Source organism: Indicator indicator, chromosome 14 (genome assembly GCF_027791375.1).
Source record: "Indicator indicator isolate 239-I01 chromosome 14, UM_Iind_1.1, whole genome shotgun sequence".
In the NCBI taxonomy this organism is placed as follows: domain Eukaryota; kingdom Metazoa; phylum Chordata; class Aves; order Piciformes; family Indicatoridae; genus Indicator; species Indicator indicator.
This window is the reverse complement of record NC_072023.1, coordinates 13,069,003-13,091,923: the sequence shown is the minus strand read 5'-3', so window position 1 is coordinate 13,091,923 and position 22,921 is coordinate 13,069,003. Positions and strand designations below refer to the sequence as shown.

The 22,921-nt window shown below is 35.4% G+C and overlaps 1 protein-coding gene across 1 annotated transcript in view; it reads right to left on the bottom strand.

Annotated features, from left to right (window-relative positions):
- IGF1 (insulin like growth factor 1) overlaps positions 1-10,851 on the bottom strand; it is a 47,102-nt gene extending 36,251 nt beyond the window's left edge. Inside the window, exons 1-2 of the mRNA XM_054386661.1 lie at positions 10,789-10,851; positions 6,322-6,478 (exon numbers count right to left, since the gene is read on the bottom strand). Coding sequence (XP_054242636.1) covers positions 6,322-6,478; positions 10,789-10,851 — 220 coding nt within the window. The remainder of the gene's footprint in view (positions 1-6,321; positions 6,479-10,788) is intronic.
- Positions 10,852-22,921: the final 12,070 nt, after the last annotated feature.

The window sequence follows — 22,921 nt, the reverse complement described above, 5'->3', positions numbered from 1 at the left end:
AAGTACATTAAATTTTACTGTACATGGTATTCAATCAGAAAATGCAGCAAGTATATCAGACTTATGTCTGATTTTGCAAGAATTTGACTTTACTAAGGAATTAAAAGCATTTTTTTAAGGAATTCCAAACCAGTTTTGCAGGAACTGGTATTGGAGAAGCAACCGGAAATTTAACCTGAAAGTTGCTCAGATAAAATTGAGGAGATAAGCTCACCTGTGTAATTTGTCTAATACTTAAGGAAATCTGAAAAGAAGATATCATTTGACTTTTCTTACACTGTTGCAGAAAGAAAAGCAATTTGTCCTATTGCTCTGAAAGCTATGTCTTAACCAGTGCCTAAGGCACAGCCTTTTGGTTGAAATAGTCATTTAGTATTTAACTGGATTCAGTTTTTTTGAACTTTTACTTAAATTGACAGTGCAAAATTTTCCATAAATTGGAGTGATCCACTGGTCAGTATACGGTGTGCTCCTCCAAAGTCTATGGATGTGTTAGAATTCTTTTTCTCAGAACCTCAGTCACTGTGTCTTTCATTATCTAACAATTAGACCCAGTACCAGTCCTTGGGCTGTGTCTTGTTTAGTGATCTGGCACTAAATGCACCATGAATAAAGGATAAATTAATGGGGTGGTGGTTGATTTTATGTTTATATTTATTTTTTGACATGGGAGTTCCTGTAGTTATTGCCAGATATAAATTTATCATGAATTCTTCAACAAGGATACACTTGCAGTATGTCTTTTGTCTTGCTTTCTAGACTGAGAAAACATGTATCTGTTGGTTACTCCTTTCATGTTTTGTCATGTTTTTGAACCATTCAGCCTGTATCACGAGGAAATATTGATATTTAGGTATGGCTTAATAAACAAGTTTTATTAAAGAAAATAAACAAGTTTTTTAGCAGAGCTCTGAAATGAAAATGGCTTTTACATCTCTATTTGATTTTCAGTGGTGTGAGACGTTCAAAGCATATATAAGAGATAAAGTGCTGAATAAATTCTGGAGAAATGGCTGCATGAACGTCCTTCTTTGAATGAACACTTTGTATAGATTGCCCTAGATGCCCAAGCAGTTAGGGCAAAATATTTGAATCAAGAAACTTTGTGATTCTGCTAAAATGAGTAATTTGCTTTGTGACTCTTGCTGCTGTAGATAAAATATTGCAAATCCATTACTGATACCAGAACAAATTAAGAGGTCCATATGCAAAGGTTTTGGCCAATTGCATAAACAATATGTGAGAATGGAAGCCAATGAAGGGTTTTTCTTGGTATTTAAGATTCAGTGGAAAATCCAAGGGGCAGATATGCCAAGGATTAATGTTGATCTTGCCAAGAGCTTCTTTGAATTACTTTAGCCAATATGAGACTAAACAACGTATTAAGTACACATGTAGCAGTTAGGGAATCAAATGTCAAATAACAGCTTTCTGCTATTTGAGACTAAATTTGAAACTTGGTCTAGTGCATAAAGACAAACATCATAAAAAGCTTTAGCATCTCTAACATCTAGCAGTTAATAAGGACACATAAATTGAACTTCTGGAGAAACTGTACTTATTTGGTTTTGGTAGTAGATACTTTTTGCAGAGGTGCTTCTTGCTGAAATTTTGATCAATGGTTTGCCTCCAGCCACCTCATTAAAATTACCATTACTACTACAGTGCCTCTTAATGAAAAGGATGAAAAATTGTGAAATCCTTGGTGACCTGAGAATTAGCTGTAAAGAAGACCTGTTTTCAGAGCCTAAGTTTAATGTGTTTTAGAGGCTAAATCCTCCTAGTCTCAGTGTGTGATCCATGGAAAAAGAAGGTGGAACTTTTCTGTTATTTAAGAGGTAACTTAAGAAGATTAGCCTCACTAAACTAAGGTTAGCCTTTATGAACTCTCTCTAGCCTTTCTTAATGTCGTAAGAAAGGACAGAATTCTTTCAGACTGGTTTATTTTTAGAGAACTTTCTCAATTATTACTACCAGAGGCAACAAAGTACACGCTGAACTTATCCATCATTATTTGACTATGTAATAACACCATTCCAGGAGCCAAAGCTATCTTTTTCCTTACAGAGGTATACCAATAACTGTGCCTGTAGTCCTGGTTCCCTAAGTACTGACCCTGCAGACCTGGCTAAAGTACATCTTAATTCCTTTCTAGGCTAGCTTTCCTGTAAGAAGTAAGGAACCTGGGAATAAAGATTGAGGAATAAACTCAAATCTTCCCTGGATACAGGATTTGGATGTGAATGGGGCTTGTAGCCAGACCAAGTAACTTAAAAAATTCTCAGCTCTTGCTTGTGTGAGGATAGCCAAGATGACCAGCATCTGCTTGCAAAGATTTGTAAGCCTATCATCGACACTACAAGCAGTGCATGTCCACAGCAGCTTTTAAGCACACCTCTCCCAGGCTTAGAACATTAACATTTCTCTCCATCAGGGCCACAGGGAGGAACTAATGACTCATAGCTCCTACAGGTATGGAGTACTTAAAGAAGTGCGTGCCATGCAATCTCTTCTAATTATGTTGATAGCTTTGACAGGCCCAGAGACTTGAATAATATTTTAAAAGCAGACTTCCTGAAGTAAACAAGAACTTTGTTAAGTAATGGAAATGGAAGAAGCAAAACATAATTGCCTATTGCAATGTCAGTTATTTCCTCCTTTGTAAGGCACCAATTCTTCCAATATACCTAAATTCTATAAAGTAATGAGATCTAATGACAGCTCTGATTACCCAAACCCACGTTTGTTGTCTGATCCTGATTTTCTGATTATTACAAACAGTCTTCTGTTGCACACAGCTGGGGTTATTCCCAAGAACAACACACAACTCTGATTGTCTTAGGTTAAATATTCTGGTACAATATTTGTAGACTCTTCACAAAGCAGTTGACACAAAGAGCATTAGTCTGGACAGCAGAAAAGCCTGTCTTTTCTTGGATTCACTCTTTTACAGATGGAAGCACGATCTAGATCATTGTCCATGCTCTGAAGAATATCAGAGAACTCCATTGTGTCAGGTATCTAAATTAATCTCTTTCTTTTCAATGCAAGGTCAGGCTTCAGAATGTTCACTGTATGCAGTTTTTTTGGGGGAGTGTTTGTTTGTTTGAGGGAGTTTTTAGTTTTTTTTTTTTTTTTAAATATAAAGAGGTGCTTTTTTAATTCATGAACTTGATTGCTGTGGTTGCAAACAAGTATTTCCGTCTAACTTGGGCTTCAGAAATCAGAATGACTGAAAACATCAGTCATTAGAAACTAGAAAACTATTTCTGTATTGACACACATGTATCTTGTTAGCAAAACTGGTATCCATTTATTGGAAAAGATATATTTTCAAGGGAGAAAAACCAGATTAAAAAGGATATAGCATTTCCTTCTTAGAGAAAACTACATTTGCTTTCCTATCTTATGATACTAATAGTCCTTAGGAAACAATGCGAGCAAGAAGGAATGATTGACAATCCAATTCAACTTGTATGAAGTAAAGAATAATCAATTTTTTAAAAATCAGTCTACACTTAAATTGCTGCGATAAGATCAAACTACTTCAATAGAACTGCCCCCCTCCTGGGTTACAGCTTCTGTAAGTTTCCTGTACTTTGTTCCTGTGGTTTTTCTGTTCAGCTTTTCCAACATTCTCTGCCCTTAGGAAACTGTTTTGTAATAGCAGTGGCATGGTAGACCTTTCTAGGCATTAAAATGCAAACGAACATAGCAACCATTCCACATTGCTTCATCACTGTTGAATCTAGAGTTTTTGAGACTAAAGAAACAACTGAGAAGAATTGTGTTTCAGTGTACCACTTTTCTAGCTGTAGTCAGGCTCTCTATTGGTTTCTCCTGACATAAGCTGGCAGACAGGAATTTGAGTGGCAGAAGTCCTGCTAGAGAGGTTTTTCTGGATGAAAGGTGGCAACAAACTGTTCTTCACTAGAGCATGGTGGGAGAGCAAAGCTTTCCAAGAAGTAGCCAGTGCTGGCTGGGGTTAAATGTGACCAAGAGAAAAAGCAGATGTTCTGTTTTGGGACTTACACAGTGTTCTCCCCTAAAAAAAAACACTTTAAGAAATGTTCCTTGCCAGTCTACCTCACAAAGAAAGGGAGTAGTAGAAACCACATTTGACTTCCTCTTGGAGTCAATGCTTTGTGTGTGGTAAGCAGCTGGGGCATCTCTTCAGAAGTCATAAAAAATTTCTTTTGATAGCTAGGAAGATGGGAAGAGTACATTATAAATTTTTTTTTTTCTTCCAGTCCTACCCATAGATACAGCCTTGTGACTGTAGAGTATGGGGTTATAATAGAAAGCAATTCAATTATTTCTATCTTCGTTTCTACCCACAAATCCCAAGGAATAGTCAGAATCCTTCACCCTGAATCTGAAGCATGAGTTCCACCTCAGTCAAAAGGTATTCTTTATACCTGGAGTCTCAAGTGAAATACAGAATGACAGAAGACAAACCTTCTCTCACAGCTATTTCCTGTGCAAGGTAAGGGCAAACATTACCACTGATTATATAAAGGAATGAGAAGTATGAGAATAGAAGGCTTAAAATACAATTTATATTTGCACTCTTTTCACAATAGAAGAAAAAAAGCTCACTGGATAGTTACTTCTGCACGTGAGGTAGCAGATAGCATTCTTTCAAAGTCCCCAGAAATGAAGCAACATTTTTAGCTTCCAACAAAATGCTGCATTCTGTAGCACACACAGTCTGAAGATCACAGGTTTTTTAATCAATGTTTCTGGACATACATTTCTATAGTTCTGTATTTTAGATTACACACAAATAGTATGGAGAAGGCCAAACTAGATTAAACTGCTGCCTCAGGACAGAAGTAGTCAGGTAGAGGACACACATTACTTAGCATCCAAGAGCCACATACCAACTTGTAAAATTACTGTTGAATGTTGCAGTTGCAATCTGTTGATTCCAATAGTGCAGAACACTCCTAAAACAGGGTGGTCATTCATTAGTAAAATTGGAATCTGGACTTCCTTAAATCTATTTTTGTTTCAAGCAAGGAGAAAAAACTTGAAAGCAGTAACTCCATGAATAAAAACGAATAGAAATGGAGAGGGCAAGATCAGAAAAACAAAATGATAGCTTAGAAGGTAAGAATTATTAGGGAAAAAATGAGGATTATTTAAGAAAAAAAAAAAAAAACAAAAAACCAAAAAAGCTGGACTGCACACAGAATATTGGAATTAATATGAAAAACCCCTCTTCAGTTAATTTCTTATCTTTATAGCCCAAACACCTCATATTTTCTTCTTTCTTTCTTTTTTTTTTTTTTTTTTTCAGTTATACAGTTATATTCTTGTTTGGAAAGGTAACTGAGGCCCAGAAGGAGACATAGTTTCATGAGCTTCAGATAAGCACATATTATTATTAAAAGTAAACACTAACTTACAGAGACTCTGAAAGCACAAATTCTTGCATGTTTTGAATAAATATATTAATGGATGATTTCAGAATTAATGTATTCCTAGCTAAAAGTTTCATTAACTTAGTGCTCTTTAAGTAGCAAATAGCTAAATGTTAGAAATAGTTTTCTATAAGCTACAAGTTAGATATTTCTTATCTTGACAGCACTCACAAGAAGGTATGAAGATAAATGAGTTACTTATCTAACTATTCCAGCTTTGCATGGTCTAAAGCAGAAGGAAACATGTTGTGATATTCAATTCTAAAGTGTAGGTCTTGCTCCAAAAAGTTACTTGAATACTAGTATGTCCATGCTATTACAGACTTCATTTTGTGTGTTGTCTGTACCAGTGTTAATTATTGTTATCTCACCATGCATGAACTTCCCTTCACCTGCATTAAACTAACTAGGCATGTAAATACTTGGATTGTGGTATCTTTCTGCTTTCTGCCCCCCAGTTTTTCTTCTTTTCAAATCAGATGTTGAAGCTTAGCATGTTTTTAACATGATACAATCTGTACTTAGACCGTTTATAAGTTAGGAGGTACATGCAGTTCTGCCCCATGAATAGCTTGGGTCTAGTATGTGTTTTCATTCATTTAATTTGAGTGGAAGGCTTGCAGAAAGCACTGATACAGCAGATGGAAGAGCAACAGCTGGAAAGTAGTTAAAACTAAATTTGTCAGAAACTCAGAAAGGCTGAACATAGGTACAGTTTTATTCTTTACGGAGACTTCAGGATCACTGAAGATTGGGGTATCTCCCAAAGACAGAGGATGCTAGTCCTACCTGGCAGCCTGGTTTGATAATTTCTATGCTCACTTAGAGCAGTTGCAGACTCCGGTGGATTACATGAAAAAGTTTAGTAGTTGAATGAAGCAAAGAGTTGACTTACTGAAGTAAAAGCCTCTGTCTCCACACACAAACTGAAGAGCATCAACCAGCTCAGCACCACAGAGTGTTTCTGGGCCAGCAGCAGCAGAACTGGTTAAGGTAAGCAAACACAGGCCAAGGTAGAAGAAATGAATGTAGGACACAGTGTGCATCTTCACCTGCCAAGGAAGCAAAAGCAGTGTCAGAATTTCCCAACAGGGTCCTAAAGAAAATGATTCCTGCAACCTTGTGAGCTGAGAATGAGTATGTACTGCAAATTGTTAGACAACAAACACAATATTAGGAAATGCCTCACCATAATTTTGCAACTTCCTACATATTTTTAGGCTATTAGGTATTTTGTCAACTGATCATGTCCTTTGGAAAATGTTCTTTCACATTCACCCACAGTTAGCAACTATGATTTACAGTTGCTCCTGCAAAAAGAGAATGTGGAAGAATGTAGTAGATATGCAAAGGGAAGTCCAGAATAATAAGAGTAAGGAAAACTAGATAACCTGGAGTTATTTTGTCTGAGACTAATAGGCTGAAAGGGAGTACGACAGTTCCATGTCAAGGTATTGTGGGAGACAGAGGTGACATATGACAAAGAAGAGCTATTTACACTAAAGAACAGCACTGGCACAGGAATAAATGATTGTAAACTGGATTGAAAGAAATTTGGCACAGTAGGCAAAGGATTCATAATTAGTACTCCATGCTTCTCCAGCCACCTCAAAAACAGAAATACCGGGACAAAGCAAAAGAAGTTTCAAGGCAGTTTGCCAAAGTTATAGAAGAGTTGGTATGGGACATTCCATATTAGGGGACCACAGTGAATGATTCTTACAGTCCTCTGTTACTATCATTCAAGAAAAATATAAGTAGGGGTGTTAAGGATCTGTATTTTTACTTGATGGAAGCTGCTATACTTTCACTGACCTCCTCCATATCCTCTTAGTCAGGTTGGTCTATAAGGTATCCGCAGAGGTGATAATTCTTTTCTCGGTTACATTTGGTTACAAACTACCTTTTTCCCAACTTACGACTGAAAAAAGGGAAGTCCTCAATGAGTGTAAACGTGTACCACTCTGTTTATCCATCTCCTTTTATATCAATTTATATCAATCAAAGATCTTACCCAATAACTCAAAGACGATGGCATTATTTTTTTAAAAAAATAACAGGAAAAGCTATTTATGTTTAATTGCAAGACAGTGAAGACTGTGCTTAATGCATATTCTGAACTCTTTTACATCAAAAACACTAGTTTCAAAAGGTGTAAATCTGCATTTAATTTCATTACCTTTCAAGGTTAACATTAGTATTGCAGTCAGGTAAGAAGTTACATATTGTTCCTGCACATACAGTTAACCTTGGCTTTAAACTGTTATGCATTAGCAGACTAGTGGAAAGTAATTGGAGTAAAATGATTAATCTTCTCTAAAGTTTCTTTCAGGGACCAGTTAATCTTATTTTTTTTTCACTGAACTTCTGAAACAACAATGAAATTATCTATTGTCTGCTCACATGGGATCTGATTCAGTGGGTTATTGAGACTTTTCTAGTCAATAGTTTTTAAGAGTTCTCATTTTCTTGGCAAGAGATCTTAGCACCTTGCTGGATGTGTCCCTTACTTCAACTTAAGTCAAAGCCAAGTAAGAAACAATACTATAAATAAGTCAGAATTCATCCCCACTTTATTGCTGATATTTTCATTTGAAAATAATGAGCAAATCTAAATCCTGTGATATATCACACAAAAAGGAATAGTTATTTTCCCATTCACAAGAATCTTTAGCCAGCTTTGTCATGCAAAGATCAACAAGGTTTAATGCATTGGTATGACTTCAATGGCAGATAGAGGAAGATCAGATTATAAATGAATGATGATGACATGAATCATTATTTCCTGTAATGATTCGATATCTCAGTGTAAATTTATTTTTTCCCTTGCCAAATTTTTTAACTTCTAAGTGTGATGCACCTGCAGATTAAGATGGTTCCGAGTTCTGGGGAGGTACAGCTGTTTAGCACACCACCCCAGAAGGCTGAAACACATTACAAACACAAGAACATTATGTATTTAACAATTTATTCCTGTATAACATTCAGGCCAGAAACATAAATCATAGAATCATAGAATGGTCTGGGTTGGAAGGGATCTCCAAAGGTCATCTTAGACATTTTAACAATTCTGTATTTTTCAATACTTCAGCTGGATTGCATTTTCAGATAAATATCAGCACTGAACTGCAATGAAACAGATTATCTACTGTTTTTCCTTTAGTGAAAGCCAAAAAGGCTGCACAGCACAAACCACAGAAAATGTCTAACTTTATCTCCAAATTTAAAACCAGTCAAGAACTTTCAAACAAGTAAAAACTTTGGGGAAAAGAAAACAGACTCACATGTTTCTAGGGCTCAATCAATTACTTGTTAAATTCAGTGCTGTTTCATGAAAACTAACTCCAAAACATAGTTTAAAACTTTAACTTTAGTACCTCATGTTAATTAAACATTAGTTGATTGTGATAAAATCCAAGTTCCCATTTATGTGAGAAGAATATTTTTAAGAAAATACAAAGCTGTATATCCCATATTGCTTCAGGTTCCTTACAAACAGACAGAGAACTTGCAATGTCTCCAGTTCCCCTAGAAAGTTGAGAGTTTAAAAGAAAAAGCATTGGCATGTGGGTGGGGTTTATTGAAGCGTCTAATTACATTTGGAAATTGAATACAGGTTCAGGATGAGTCTGGTTAAGCACTTCTTTTAGTTGCATAGAATGACTGACCATATTTTCACAGCTGGAATTTCCTCTTTTTTTTTTTTTTTTTCTTCAGTAAAATAACCAGCTTTTGCTGCATTCCTCTTTTAACAGCCCAGAACAGTGGCACCACAGAAGAGTATCATGTATGAACACTCTACATCTCTTCTTAGTACTGTTAAATAAGTCTTATTTATCTAAGCAACTATCAGTTGACATAAGTTGTGTGTAAGAATTAATCACATGCTTGTTCATTTTAATAGCATAGGGGAACACCTACAAGAATTCTGAATATCTTGAAGGGAGCAACATTTCTATGGATAGTATATGCTGTAGAAAAAAAAAAGGTCAAGAATTATATTTAAAATTAGATTCTGTGCCAGAAAGGCTGATCCTTGCAATAATAGAAGTATGTCATTAGTATGTAACAGCAGCATCCACTACTAATTATTATATAAATAAAGCATGTATACTCTAGAATGGATCAAGGTTTAAATACTGCTAACTTTGATTATGGAATCTGGGCTACATCCTAACCTAAATCAGTATGTTCCATTGATTCCAAGGAAGCTTGGCAAGCTACACCAGCTGAAGAACTAGCACATTACTTTTGTGTTTCTTACTGCTTTGCTCAATACTTACAAAAAAATAAAATTCACCTTCCTCTTTCAAGTAGATTGGAAGGGATACCTATTTATACACTTCTAGTTTCATCCTCTGCAAATACAGACCTGCTCTTTTGAATCACATTAAGGAATGAGATAAGTGTGTTTTAAGTATAAGATACTCTAAAAAAATAATTAGGCCCAAAGAAATTAAAACACGAGAATTTTGTCAACTGCAAGATATTAAAGAAAATAAGTTCTTGAACAATATAAATTTGCTGATAATGGAAAGTTGAACTAGGGCCAGCTGACAGAAACAGAGGTCAATGCACCTACTGAAGCCAAATTTACTTAAAGACAGTTTGTATTAATGTGCAGAAATTATAGTGTCGTAATATGAAACTTCACATGCAAACTTTCCTGAAACAGTCCCTTCCTACAAGGGAAAACTTGGAGATGAATATGGAGGGGAATTTCCATTTTCTTTATGTACAATTGCTTAAGCTACACAAATATGCAAGGTCAGCAAGAGGCACAGCTGGTTTCTAATGTAGAAAACAAACTGAACTTCACATTTACTTTTAATTTATGAGAGCAAAAGACAAGTAAGTGCTACAATGCTGCCAGAAAATTGCTGCAGTGACAACATCTCTTAAAAGTTTCCCTGTGAAAGCATGAATATTTTATCTGTAATTATGTATAATAAAACTGCAGAAACTTAACATGTGAATAATACCTATTTTCCTATAAAATCCTGCACCTGCAGAAAAGAGCTAAAAGTTCTTGTTTTCAGAAGCATTAATTAACAATACAGACAATGATGTAATTGGATCTTTTAATAATGACATAACTGAAATATTGCAAAGTTCTCTGAATAGAAGTGAAATTTAAGACATGTATCTGCAATAGTTTACCCTTACAGTTATCTATGTAATTGCAACTATTACATACAGCCATTTTCCAGATCACATAAAATTGCATGTTCAGCAATTTATAAATAATTCTCAGTTCTAAAATAATGCTATTGAAAAGTGCACAATACTCTTCCAACCAGAAGCAGACAATACACAGTAAAATAAAACTAAAAAATTATTTGAAATAGTAATAAAGATTTACCTTCAAGAAATCACAAAAGCAGCACTTAACTAATTGTGTTGAAAGACTGTTGATTTTTTCCATTGCTTCTTAAAAGTGCAAAGTCTGGAAATGAATTTGTTAGCAGTAATGATGAGAAAAAAGAAATCCAGAGAGATGTGAGATGTTGAGAGCAATGTCACATTTCAATATTGAGGACTTTATTCCATTGCGCAGGCTCTATCTGCTCTGATTTTAGCAGTGACAGTGAGATTTAGCAAACAGAAGAGGGATTTAGAGAAAATCCTCACATTTATCTACATTACACAGACACTGTAGACAGGAAACAGCTGGGGGAGCATTTGCCTTCTCTCTCTCTCCCTCTTCTGGCAAAGTTACCGAGTAAGGACTTTTTTGGGCATGGTGACAAATAACATCATACCTTTGCATTTTAAAACTAGAGCACAGAAGCATATTTTTTTCCCTTTAAAAGAATGTGAATTAGTGACTGAGGGGTTAGCAGACAAAAAAGCTTGTGCTGCCATGAAAAATAAGAAACTATCCTGGTTAACTTTCAAATGGCTATGTGTGCATTTGCATTTATATGTGCGTGTGTGTATGGCTGCATTTCTAATATACAAAAACTTACACGTGCAAGGGCATTGTTTGTACACATGCTGACATTTGTATGCATGTAAACATTTTATTTATGCATAGAGGCACAGCTATTTTATTTACGTAATGTAGAAAGACAGGCAGTCAGTTATCTAGGTTTTTTTCCTTAATGCATCTTTACATTATTAAACTTGGCAAGCCTGTATGCTGAGTAACAATTAAAACCTCCAACTCTCTTTGCTATTAACCCTAAAATAGCAGTTTGCAATTTGCTAAAAATAACAGAATTGTTGAGTACTACTTGTAAATAGAGCAAAATAGCTTTGTGACCTTTTAACAACCACACAGGAGAAGTCATATCATTTCCTAGAATTTACAGTTCTATGAATATAGTAACACAAGTAGCCCAGTTTGGACGTTTCCATAACATTTATCTTACACGTGCTGTTGTAGTTATTAAATGATTTGCCCCCATTTTTTTTGTAGTAAACTTCTTAATTACTCTTGATAACAATTTAAATGACACTCGGAAAGACAGAATTCAACTTTGTTTTTTCTGCAATACCTAACTTTTGCTTTTTTATTTTACTCAATTATGAGCATATTATAAATAACACCAGCTGGCCAGCAACATGCTCTCACGGGTTATGATGTCATTCAAATCCCTCAACTGTGTTAGTGGCTTGCAATGTGCTCCAAGCCAGCTGTTTTTCTATTTATAATGTATGCTTGCATTTCAATATTTAGCTGTTGAGAATAAAGTTGTGATGCTGTTTTATAGATACAATTTGTACTTGTTACCCTTTGGTTTTAAAAGATGGCATTTAAAAGTAGAGGACTAAGCAAGACTGTAGCTCCAGAGACAAAATACTTGTCACAAATAGGGTATGATTTCCATAAAAGCTGTTGTAGAGCATTGGATTTTGTTCCTGTCCCCTTCCACACAAGTGAGAGTTGCATGCTGAGGTGCTAGCTGACATTTATTATGGAAAATAACAATTGAGATCCCATTAGCCCCAGTCCATTCTCAGTTTTCAGATCCACTTTGAACTACATGGTGCTTGCCAGGCAGAAAGGACACGTTTAGTTATTTGTATCCTCCATGAGTGGTTGAGATTCTGCTCTGTGCAGTTTTAAGTGATATATGGTTAGCTAAGCTGGTTAATCTTTAGAAGAGATTGCTTCTAATGTAGCATAACGGCAGAATCATGGGGGGCTTTCAGCTAAGTTTGTTTAGTTCAGGTAACAGCACAATTTCAAGTATTCTAATACACACTTTTACTGCAGATCTGTATTTCAATATTCTGGTCTATTTTGTTCTTCCCTCTGCATTTCAGAATAGTGGAACCATTCTACACATAGCATGCTGTAGCCTGCTGCAACTCATGGCACATGTCACTTATTTCACCAGTCTAGCAGAAGAATATAGGAAGAATTATCAAAGTTCTGATATTCTGTATTTTATACTTTCACAGTACTAAAGATGGTGTACATAGTTCTGCCTTTTTCTTCCTAAATAACAGAAGGAATCCACTCATTCATCACTTACCCACTCCCTGAGCTTCAAACCCTCCTTTCTTTCCTCACTGCTTGCTTTCTCCTACATTTCACCTTGCATCACAAGAGGAGCATGCAATAGAAAAGGCAACATTTGGCTTTCAGGGTAGGCAGAGAATCATCATGTCTACAACTGCTAAGCCTGTTTCTTTCCAAGGAGCCATTCTGAACTCCTATCCTCATTCCACCCAACTGGATTAAGTTTCTGACACACTTCTTTCTTTTAGTTCCTGTTTTGAAGTGGTATTGTGAAAAGGCAGAAAAAGAGGAGAGAATAGATTCAAGAGATGTTTTTGATAGAATCTTTTAGACCTAGTGGAGAGCTTTTCCTTGCTAACAAGTAATTCAGATTTTTTTTTTTTTTTTAGAAAATTAAACATTCCACAGGACATATTGATCTGGGGATCACTACTTTCCTAAAATATAGCTTCTATCCTGGTGAAAATGTTCTAGTCAGTATAGCAGTCTGCTAACTAATGGAGCTTTTTTTTTGTTTCTTCCTTGCGAAGTAGTATAGCTTTTACTTTATAATCCATTTAGAATGAAGTACTGTATGATTACTCTTTTTATGATTGAAAGTTTAAGCAGTTATATGTATTTCATTGAGTAAAATGCACCTGTAAACATTAATGTGTAGTAGTCATTAAAATACTCAGAAAAGATGTCCAACTCAGAAAAAAAATATGCATTTGGAATGTATATAACTATTCTACATCAAAATAACAGAGAGGTCTTTGTGTGGCTTCTTAAGTGTAACCTGCAGTGATATAACAGCCAGTAAAATATAAGAAATGTGTGGGACACGTATTCATATCTTTGGGAATTTATGTGTTCTGGTGCTCATCTTTTGCCCTTTAATACTCCTGTGATATCACTAACATGCTGTAATGCTGTAGAGCTCGTGTGTCAATTTTTCTGGAGAGAGCTACAGTTTAGAGAAGACCCTTAAAAAGCTACAAACAAACAATTATCCTAATTAATGTATTACCCTTCCTTCAAAGGTAGGAATGTTGCCACAATGCCTGAAAAAATCTGAACTATAAGGTAACCAGTATGCTATCATGGATTATTCTATGTTATATCATTCTTGCCTATATGCAGTTATTTGTTGTCTGTAACTGCTCTACCTTTTCTTACATTGGGATTACAAATTTTCTGGAACCAAGATGGAACCACTATAATAGATATCACCTGAGAGGGTGATAGGGCTGAGAGCCTGGTGAAAAACAGGATGGAAGAAGGCAATAAACAGTGGCTGGTGAGCAGCTGGTTTTCATTATATGAAAATAGCAGAGGCAAGATTGTCTTTTATTATGTTGTTTTAAGGACATTTATCCTGCATAGGACGTACACAGATGCAGTAAGATTCATGCAGTGTGAGCAGATGACTGAGCTATAATCAATGCTAGTGGTAATGTGTCCCCTATCCTCTCCATTCCCCACCAAAAAGCAGAAGAGCCTTTTTGGAGGAATGATGTCTTTTCAGTTTTTTCTTAGTTTACTGACTGGTTGCTGAATTCAGTTCACTGGGGCATTGGGAACTGTGTGTGTGTGGGAGGGGGGGGGTTGGTTGTTTTGTTTGTTTGTGCTTTTGTTGTTTGTTTGTTTGGGGTGTTTTTGTTTGTTAATTTGCCTAAATTGAGACATCTAGTGTCATTCTCAGTGCTGTGCAATACCCTGCATGCCCCCAGCTTTTACTACAGAGTGATAATTATTTCCCATAAGTCTCTATGTCCTATTTACTGACCTTGTATAAATTTCTTGCATACTTCAGGGCATCTCAAATGGCCTTCAGCACCTGCAGGTAACTGAACCCCACCATAAGGCCTTCTTTTGGAACGCTGATCTGGAATTCCTGTAAGTGCAGCCTTTGGCCTGAGTATTACCTTTGGCTTCTTCATAAATAGAGATACTCTGTCTTCTGTCATTTACTATTTTTGTGATCATTTCTGAGGTGGTTTTAAAGTGGAAAACACAACAATATTCACTGAGTTTCAGCATGATATGTATGTATTTTCCTCCTTCTCCTTTGCTAATCCTCCACTTAAGCTCTTTTGGTTTGGAGTTGTCTCTTTTTATTTGCTTCATAAATCATCTTGATTACTTTTGGATAAGATAAAACCTTATTTACAATGTTAGTATTATTTCTTGAACACACAAATTGTTGTTTAGCTTGTGTAGTCTCTAGTGAATTGTTTGTAAAATATTAGGTGCTTACTATTAGAAGAGTTTGGCTTTCTTTTCTAGGAAACAACTTTGGAGAGAGGGGTAAAAGGCAATATTCTATTGATATGGAATGTTGTGTTGAAGTCAATGATAAGTCAAGGATATGGTGGGAATTTCCTTCCATCAAGTTAAGAAAGGAAATCAAAAAAGAAATTACTTCATTTGAGCTAATGAGCTGTTTAAAAAAAAAAAATCCCACAAACACCTTTTATCTTTGTGGCCTAAGTAGCATCATCACCACATGAAAATCAAGTAACAAATGTAATGGGCAGAACGAGGGCATGCAATCTGAGCTGTTATTACACTGAAGTATTGAAGAGACACCAAAGAGAGAGCAGTGCCATGAAAAGCAATTTCTCACTTGGGCAAAACAGGAAAAGGGCAAGTTTCATGATTAAATGAAGATCAAGTAAAGTGAACCCTTTCATATTAGCTGATCAACAAAAACATGTGTATCTCAAGAGTATGAGATGTGTGAGAACCTCAGTGCAGAACTACTGCTTACAGGGGGTAGCAACAGAAAAGATTGGTTTAAATACTGGGTCAGTCTGTTGACTTGGAAGATCACAAGAAGGGAAGGACTTTATTGCTTTTAACTAAGATGCAGAGAAAGTGTGTGGTTAGAATGCTGTGATGAATAAAATGAAGTACTGTATCATTTTAATGTATACTGTGAGTTAAAGTAGCTACTGCTTCGAGTATCTTTGTATTAGTGCGATTTCTCTCCCCGCCCTGGGTTTTAGAAACAATTACTGATAAAAATAATGCAAAGCCAAATATTGATCTTATTTTCCAATTGAAATGAAAAAGCAACCACTATTGTTTTCACAAATTATATACCTAATGCCCCATCCCTGGAGACATTCAAGATCAGACTTGATGTGGCCTTGGGCAGCCTGATCTAGTTGGAGATGTCTCTGCTCACTGCAGGAGGGTTGGACGAAATGACCTTTGAGGTTCCAACCCAGTGCAATCCATGAATCTGTGAATGTTTTAAATTATAATATCTCATGGAATTTACTTTTTTGTTAAGTACTAACAGCATGAATTAAATAGTCTTACATATTAAATATTATTATTAAGATGATAATGTAGTTATTACTGGTAGCATAAAAATACAAAATATTAAAAGAAAGTTTAAACAAAACTAAAAAGCTCAAACAATGCATTTCAGCATTTTTGAAAGCTTTTTAAAGTATGGGGTATTTTTAAATTTCTGTTTTGTGGGAAATTTTGAAATAGTTTATTCTGATTCAGAATACCAGAATTTTCCATTAAACTGGAAATTCCCAGTTTCAGCTGTCTGTAATCTTGCTCTCCCTTTCCCAATGTTAAGCACTGAAGAGACTGTGCTCAAAAAAAAAAAAATCCACTTATTTCAATAAAAAAGGCTAAAAAATCAGGATGAACAAAGAAAGAAAACTAAGAAATAATGACTGCATAAGATTTCAGCTTGCATGCACAGAAAGAAGGCTAAACAAGTGGGAATTGTGATAGATTGGTGTTTGTACATATATGTATATTTTCCTGAGAGGTGAAGGGTGATTTCCACCAGTCACTTCAATGTCTGTATAGCAAGAAGAAAAATACATGGCCTCAGATATTCCTTTCAGTTCCTAAACTTTTATCTCCAAACTTAAATGTAGAGACCTATTCATTTTTCTCCTGAGTCATCTCAAGGGTTAATCTATAATCAAATATTTTTCTAAAATACCATCTAGTAGATATATTTAATGGTATTTTGCTTTTTTCCACATTAGACATGTGAATGCTAATAGCTATTTTGTTAATTTTTAATTTCTTTAATGTACAATTAATCTGGCTTCAACTACACTGCTTAGGACTCTTTCTTCTAGGCTCATTTCTTTTCACTCCCATGATTTACTATACCGAAGGGGCTTATCTCATAAAATTTATACAGTGTTTTGTGGACTGAAGCCAGTATGTCTTGCACTTTCAAAGACCAAGCCCACCATTGACATTTTCTTTGGTTTTTTAGGGGTTTTCTTTGTTTTTTTGAATAGAAGTTGCAGATACATTGGTCACCTCTACTTTGACCTATTAGTTATAGTGATACTCTGGTTTAATCAAGACATTAAAAGCTAATGAAAAGAATAATACAAACCAGCCTCACATAATTAAAATGTTTAAATTTTGGTCACCCCTGCTTTCATTAAGAAACTACTGAATAACTCATTTAACTCCTGAAATACTAAAAAGAACCCACAGAATGACAGAGTTGCCCCAAATAAAAGCTGTATTGATTCTGATTCATGAGTAATTCTTTGTAATGAAGACCCGTGTCAGACCTCAGTCTATATTGTAAGCCTAGGATTAAGCAACAAACTCTTCAGCTGTCATTATAAATGATTTTGTCTGATCAAATGACTATTTCAGATTTCCTTTCCCTCTTTTCTTCTTAAAATACAAAGTCTGTTGGAATAAATTTGAATGAGGCTCTGGGTTTAGCAAAATAGGAGGGGTGAATGTATCATAACTCATGCAAGGATTCTGTGGTTCTGAACAATGCCTGCTTAGTAAGCTTGCTGTATTTTTTCACCCTTTATTTTCATCTGCTTTGTCTTTCTGTAGCAGTGGCACTTTAGGCCACTGAGACTGATCCTGGAAATATGTTGTTCTGTATTTCAGGGTATTCTCTATGTGAGTGCATTAAAACAGATCTGATCTCTAACAGATATTAAATATGATTGCTTTGAACTTGGCCCTTATTATCATTTCTACCTCTGAAGTACTGGATTATCTTGAGCTACTTTAGCCATTTCTTCAACCAGTTGCATATTTTCCTTCTGTGAAACAGGAATAACAGTTCTGAAATGTACTGAAACAGTTTTGTGATGTATTTTGGGACTCATAGAGGGAAAGCAGAACAAGCTACATTATGTATTTTTTGGAAAACATAATCCTGGCCAAAAAACACCTCTGCATGTTTATAGGAAGTGACAAGTTACTGTGTTAGCCCTGTGCACATTATGTCTCTGTCATCTTCCAAAAGTGTTAAGCATAGCTGGAAGAATTCCCAACAGATGCTTCCTTTTACTTATTTTCTTATTTTTTCTTTTACACCATTCACAAGTGTTCTTGTCAAAGACCTTCTCTTCAAAACTCTTTTTGGAATGATTGTTCTTTATATGATGCTGGTTTTAAAGTGGGATGGAAGTTTATGTTTCATTACTCTGCTGTTTAAGAAATCAATGCTTCTATTTAAACTTATGTAAGTGAGGAGTAACATATCTGAAAACAATTAAATCTAACTGGGAAGGGAATTGCATTGCCTGAGGTGGCAGAGAGTAGTGGCAAGCTATGCATTGCTTGGGATGTTGAAGGAAAAAATTAATAAATGAATTCTTAGTCTAAATACATCCACATGGCTGATTTATAGAGTACTATCTTGAGTCTACAACCAGACTCCTTAGCATGACACTTTTTTCCAGTCTGTGAACTTGCCTACGGATTGAGCCATGACTCTGTGCAGAAGATAAACCTGTCTTGGCTCTTTTCAGTGGTCATGAGTACCTTCAGCAGCTGACTTGACTTGTTTTCATGCTAATAGCTGGTTACCATTTAAGATTGGTCGGAGTGATTTGCATCTTATTTGCTCTTTCTGGTGCAGTTTAACCTCTTTTCCTTCAGTGGCATGTAGACTACTAGATATTTTTTAAAAAATAAAATAACAAATCATAATATGAATGGGTTTCTCACATCAAAAAAACACACAAAGAAAACATGCCTTATCTTCATTAGAGAGAGGCAAGTTCTGTGAGAAGTATTGTGGTTTAGAAGTTTAGATGATAAAGTGAAATAAGAGGCTTAAGCCAAATTATTTCATTGTTTAGAATTTTAGCTTGTCTCTCAAAAGATTAAGAGGAGTCCTCATTTACTTCATATTCTATGTTGTCTATTTAAACAGGATTTTTCTGTTTCTGTGTCTACTTTTACAGCCATCACATCCTTACTTTTGGTTTTTTGTTACAGAGGATATTTTCTAGAAGAAATATTAATATCGCTTTCTTAGGAAAATGCTACTAGTTAAAATCTTCCTTTTTATGGGTAACAGCATCATCATTATGTTAAAGAACTGAATATTGTTGCAGTTTTGAGATGCTTCCAAACAACATCAGTGTTTCAAAACACTCCCTCAATATTTACAAAGTTCAGCAGGCTGTATAGCAGATTTTACTATTGGAACAAAAATCTGTGCTTCTTGTTTGGCTTTAGAGTTTTCTCTTTCTTTGTACATTTCTGTTTACATTCTGGGTTTTGATACAAAGGAAAGCATACATACAAGCATGGTCCATACCTATACTTTGCACTGTTTATGTTTTTGTGAAAAAACATATCTGTCTTTTGGTGAATGATTCAGATTTTTAATAGATATTTTTTAAGTGGTTCTATAATCATTAGTACCACATCTGTATGCTACTGGTTTATTCAGAAACGTATCTGAGCCAGATTAGCTGTGAACACAAGACCACATTTCAGCTGAACAAGGCAGAGCAGAATTCAGCATTGATGTGGTTTACTGCTGGCTGTAGAAGCAGACATGGCATTTATTCTTCATAATGTTAGAGGGGTATAGTATATAATAATAATATAATAATTTGATGCCAACTATATATATATATATATATATATATACACTATATGTATATATTAGTAAGTTAGCATCAAATCTGCAGGTAGAAAATGAACCTGTCAAAACTCGAGCAATTTTTAACTGATAAAGTGAGTTTGGTTTTCAGCTTTGTATCATGTATGCTTGCAAGACTTTTTTGTAGTACTAAAAGCCCTAAAACTGAGGGTACAAATCATTGAACCATGGACTCAAGTGAGATTGGAAAACTCTGCCTTAGAATCAGTTGCATTTTAAAAAAATTTAATACTTGCCTTTGAATCTTTTTGTAGACAGCAGTGCTCTGATAAGCATGTTAGGTTTTGGTTTCTTCTGATCTTTATAACAATTTAAATAATTTTCTTCATTTCTTATTCAGTAAATTCTTCAATCAAAAGAATTTAAATCATCGCTACTATAAAAAAATAACACCTTCTCCCCTCTAAATTCAAGAGGGGTGTTTATAGGTGAAAAAATAAGCATATGATATGGAAAAAAAAAGATTTACAGTTGCACCTGAACCCTTTCATCAGCACCCCACTGAACATTCAGTTCTTTCACTGAATGAAGAAGGAATTCTGTGAGGGAAATACTCTGTGGTAATGTAATTAGAGTTTAGTAAAAGAATGGACTCAAGGCTACATGCATGGCTGCATTCAGCTTTCCAAAGACCATCTTTTAGTCTTGCAAAATATCCATCTGAATAGCAAACATGCTATCATGTCTTGGGCTTTGAGCATGAGACTTTTTGCTCATACTTTACTCCTCCTGCCACAAAAGTGGTAACTCACTACCATTTAGTAAAATTATTATTGCTTTTTCTTGGCTGCATATGGTATATAGTGCCAGTCTGTATTGTCATGTTCAGTGCCATATTTACCAACAGTGTTATTTTTGGAGGATGTGTCTACTGACTAAAAATTGCCTGGGAAACAGCCTCCTGTAATTCTAATGTGGCTCAGTCTTCCTGGAGGCAAGCATCACATGACTTTGTATGTAAAAAGATCTGACCTGATCCAAATGTCTTGTGTATTAATTAATTGTACTTGCTAACTACTAGTGGATTTTCATAGATGTGAGTTCAGAAGTCTAGAGCAAACTTCATTCTGAATAAATGACATCCTTATGTAGTGCAGCAGGCACATGGCCTGGGGTTGTACTCTACTTTATATGACATATTAACCAAGGTGTTCTCATGATTTATTTGGGAAGTTCTGTCTGCTAAAAGGCTTAGTGATACCATTATTCTCCATAAAGGTGTGAAGGCATAGATGGATTCCAAAAGAAAAGGCTTTAACAGATCTTAATGATAAGTTCTAAATCCCTGTTTTTATGCTTGCAGTTACAGAGTTATGTTTTTCTTTCCATCCTGTCTTGTACTGATAGACCATGCTGTGTATAGTAAAAAAAACCCACAAAACCCAAACCAAAACCAACCAACCAACCAAAACCCCCCTGCTTTTATTTTTTTTTTTTTATATTTCACTGGTGCTCTATACAAGGAGACATTTTTAGCATTCTTTAGAGACCCTTCAAGACACATAATTATTATGAATATTTATTAATTTATTTCAAATCTAAGGAAGACTATGCTTGGGTTTTGTAGCAGTGAATAACAAATAAGACATGAGGGTTTGATAAAAATAAAAGCCCCTATACTTTCCCCTCTCACATCCAAACTGATTGATGGCTTACTAACTACCTCCAAAACTTTAAGCACTTAAATACTGTTCAGTGTGGTATGGGTAGTGAAATCTACGCAGAAAATAACTGGTGGAACTAGTAAGTAATAGTAATATTAATGAAAATGTTCTCAAAATCAAGCTTTACAATACAGTATTTTAAATACACATTATGTGAACACTTCTGGTTTGAGTTGATTTGTATGTTATAAGAACCAGCTGAAGTTCATGATGTAACCATGTTAACACTTTTTAATAGCTTTTTGAGAACACCACACAATTGTGTTAATGATAATCAGTTAAAGACTCTATTTGTTCCAGATGTTACTTTCCTAGGGAGGAAAAAAAAAAAGATTACAAAAAAGAGTTTTTCTCTGTCCTTGCTTAATATCAGCTACTCAAAAAAGTCCTAATGTAAACCTAATCTTTCTTTAGATAACATACTAGCAAGCCATAACTTGAATTTGGTATGTGAATACAATTGTGAAAGGAACAGAGATGTCTAGAAAAGCATTTTTTTTCTGGCATGGGCATTTAGTTCCCAGTGGCCTAAAGTCCCACACCACAAAATCACTATAATTGGCACGGCTGGCAACTTCTTCTCTTATTGTCAAACAGATCTTTTACAGTAAATTTGTAGGAACTCTGAAATTGAGCTAATACCAAAAGAATCAAAAGGGGGGGGGGGGAAAAAGCAAACCACACACAGATTCAAGCATACCATTAAATGACTGACTTTTGATAAACTGTAAGATTAATTGACCTATAGTGACAAAAAGAAGTATTTTTTTATTGGTTTCTTATGTTTCAAAGTTTTCTCACGTTTCAAAGTTTTCTCTGAGAGAAAGACATTAAATGCCTCAGCAACATGGTTACATTTCAATAGATTTACATTAGATTAGACATGTCCAGGCTTGTTGGTAATGTTAAGCAAACATTGATCATGAGTTACACCTTCAGGAAAGAAGAGAATCAAGATCTTGGAAGGTGGTGAAACAATGCATATAGATCTGTGTTGCAGTAGTAACTGGGAAATATGGTTAGCTGTTACATCAGGCTGTAAGAAATACCTGTTTCTAAGACTCCATAAATTAGGAAAAGGTATGGTGGCCCAGAAATTTTCTTGCACTAGGACAAGCTCAAGAAAGGAAGTTATGTATGGGTCCTACAATTCTACAGGTATGTAGCTCCTCTTCTTTGCTCCAGAGGATCTCCCCAGTAAGGATACCTTAGGTAGACGAGATATACAAGACCACAGCGGATATCCCATGATTTTCAACCACACCATTCATGTTTACAGGGAGGCAGCTTCTTGTAGCAGCTCTTGTAAGGATACTTCTCTTTGCTCTATACCAAAACCAGCCTGTGGCCTATCATGCTGCTTTTCATAAAGGAGCCTTCTCACTGCTCCCCTTCAGCATTGCCATTGATCTTTCTGTGCCTGCATGTTCTTGACTAGTCAGGA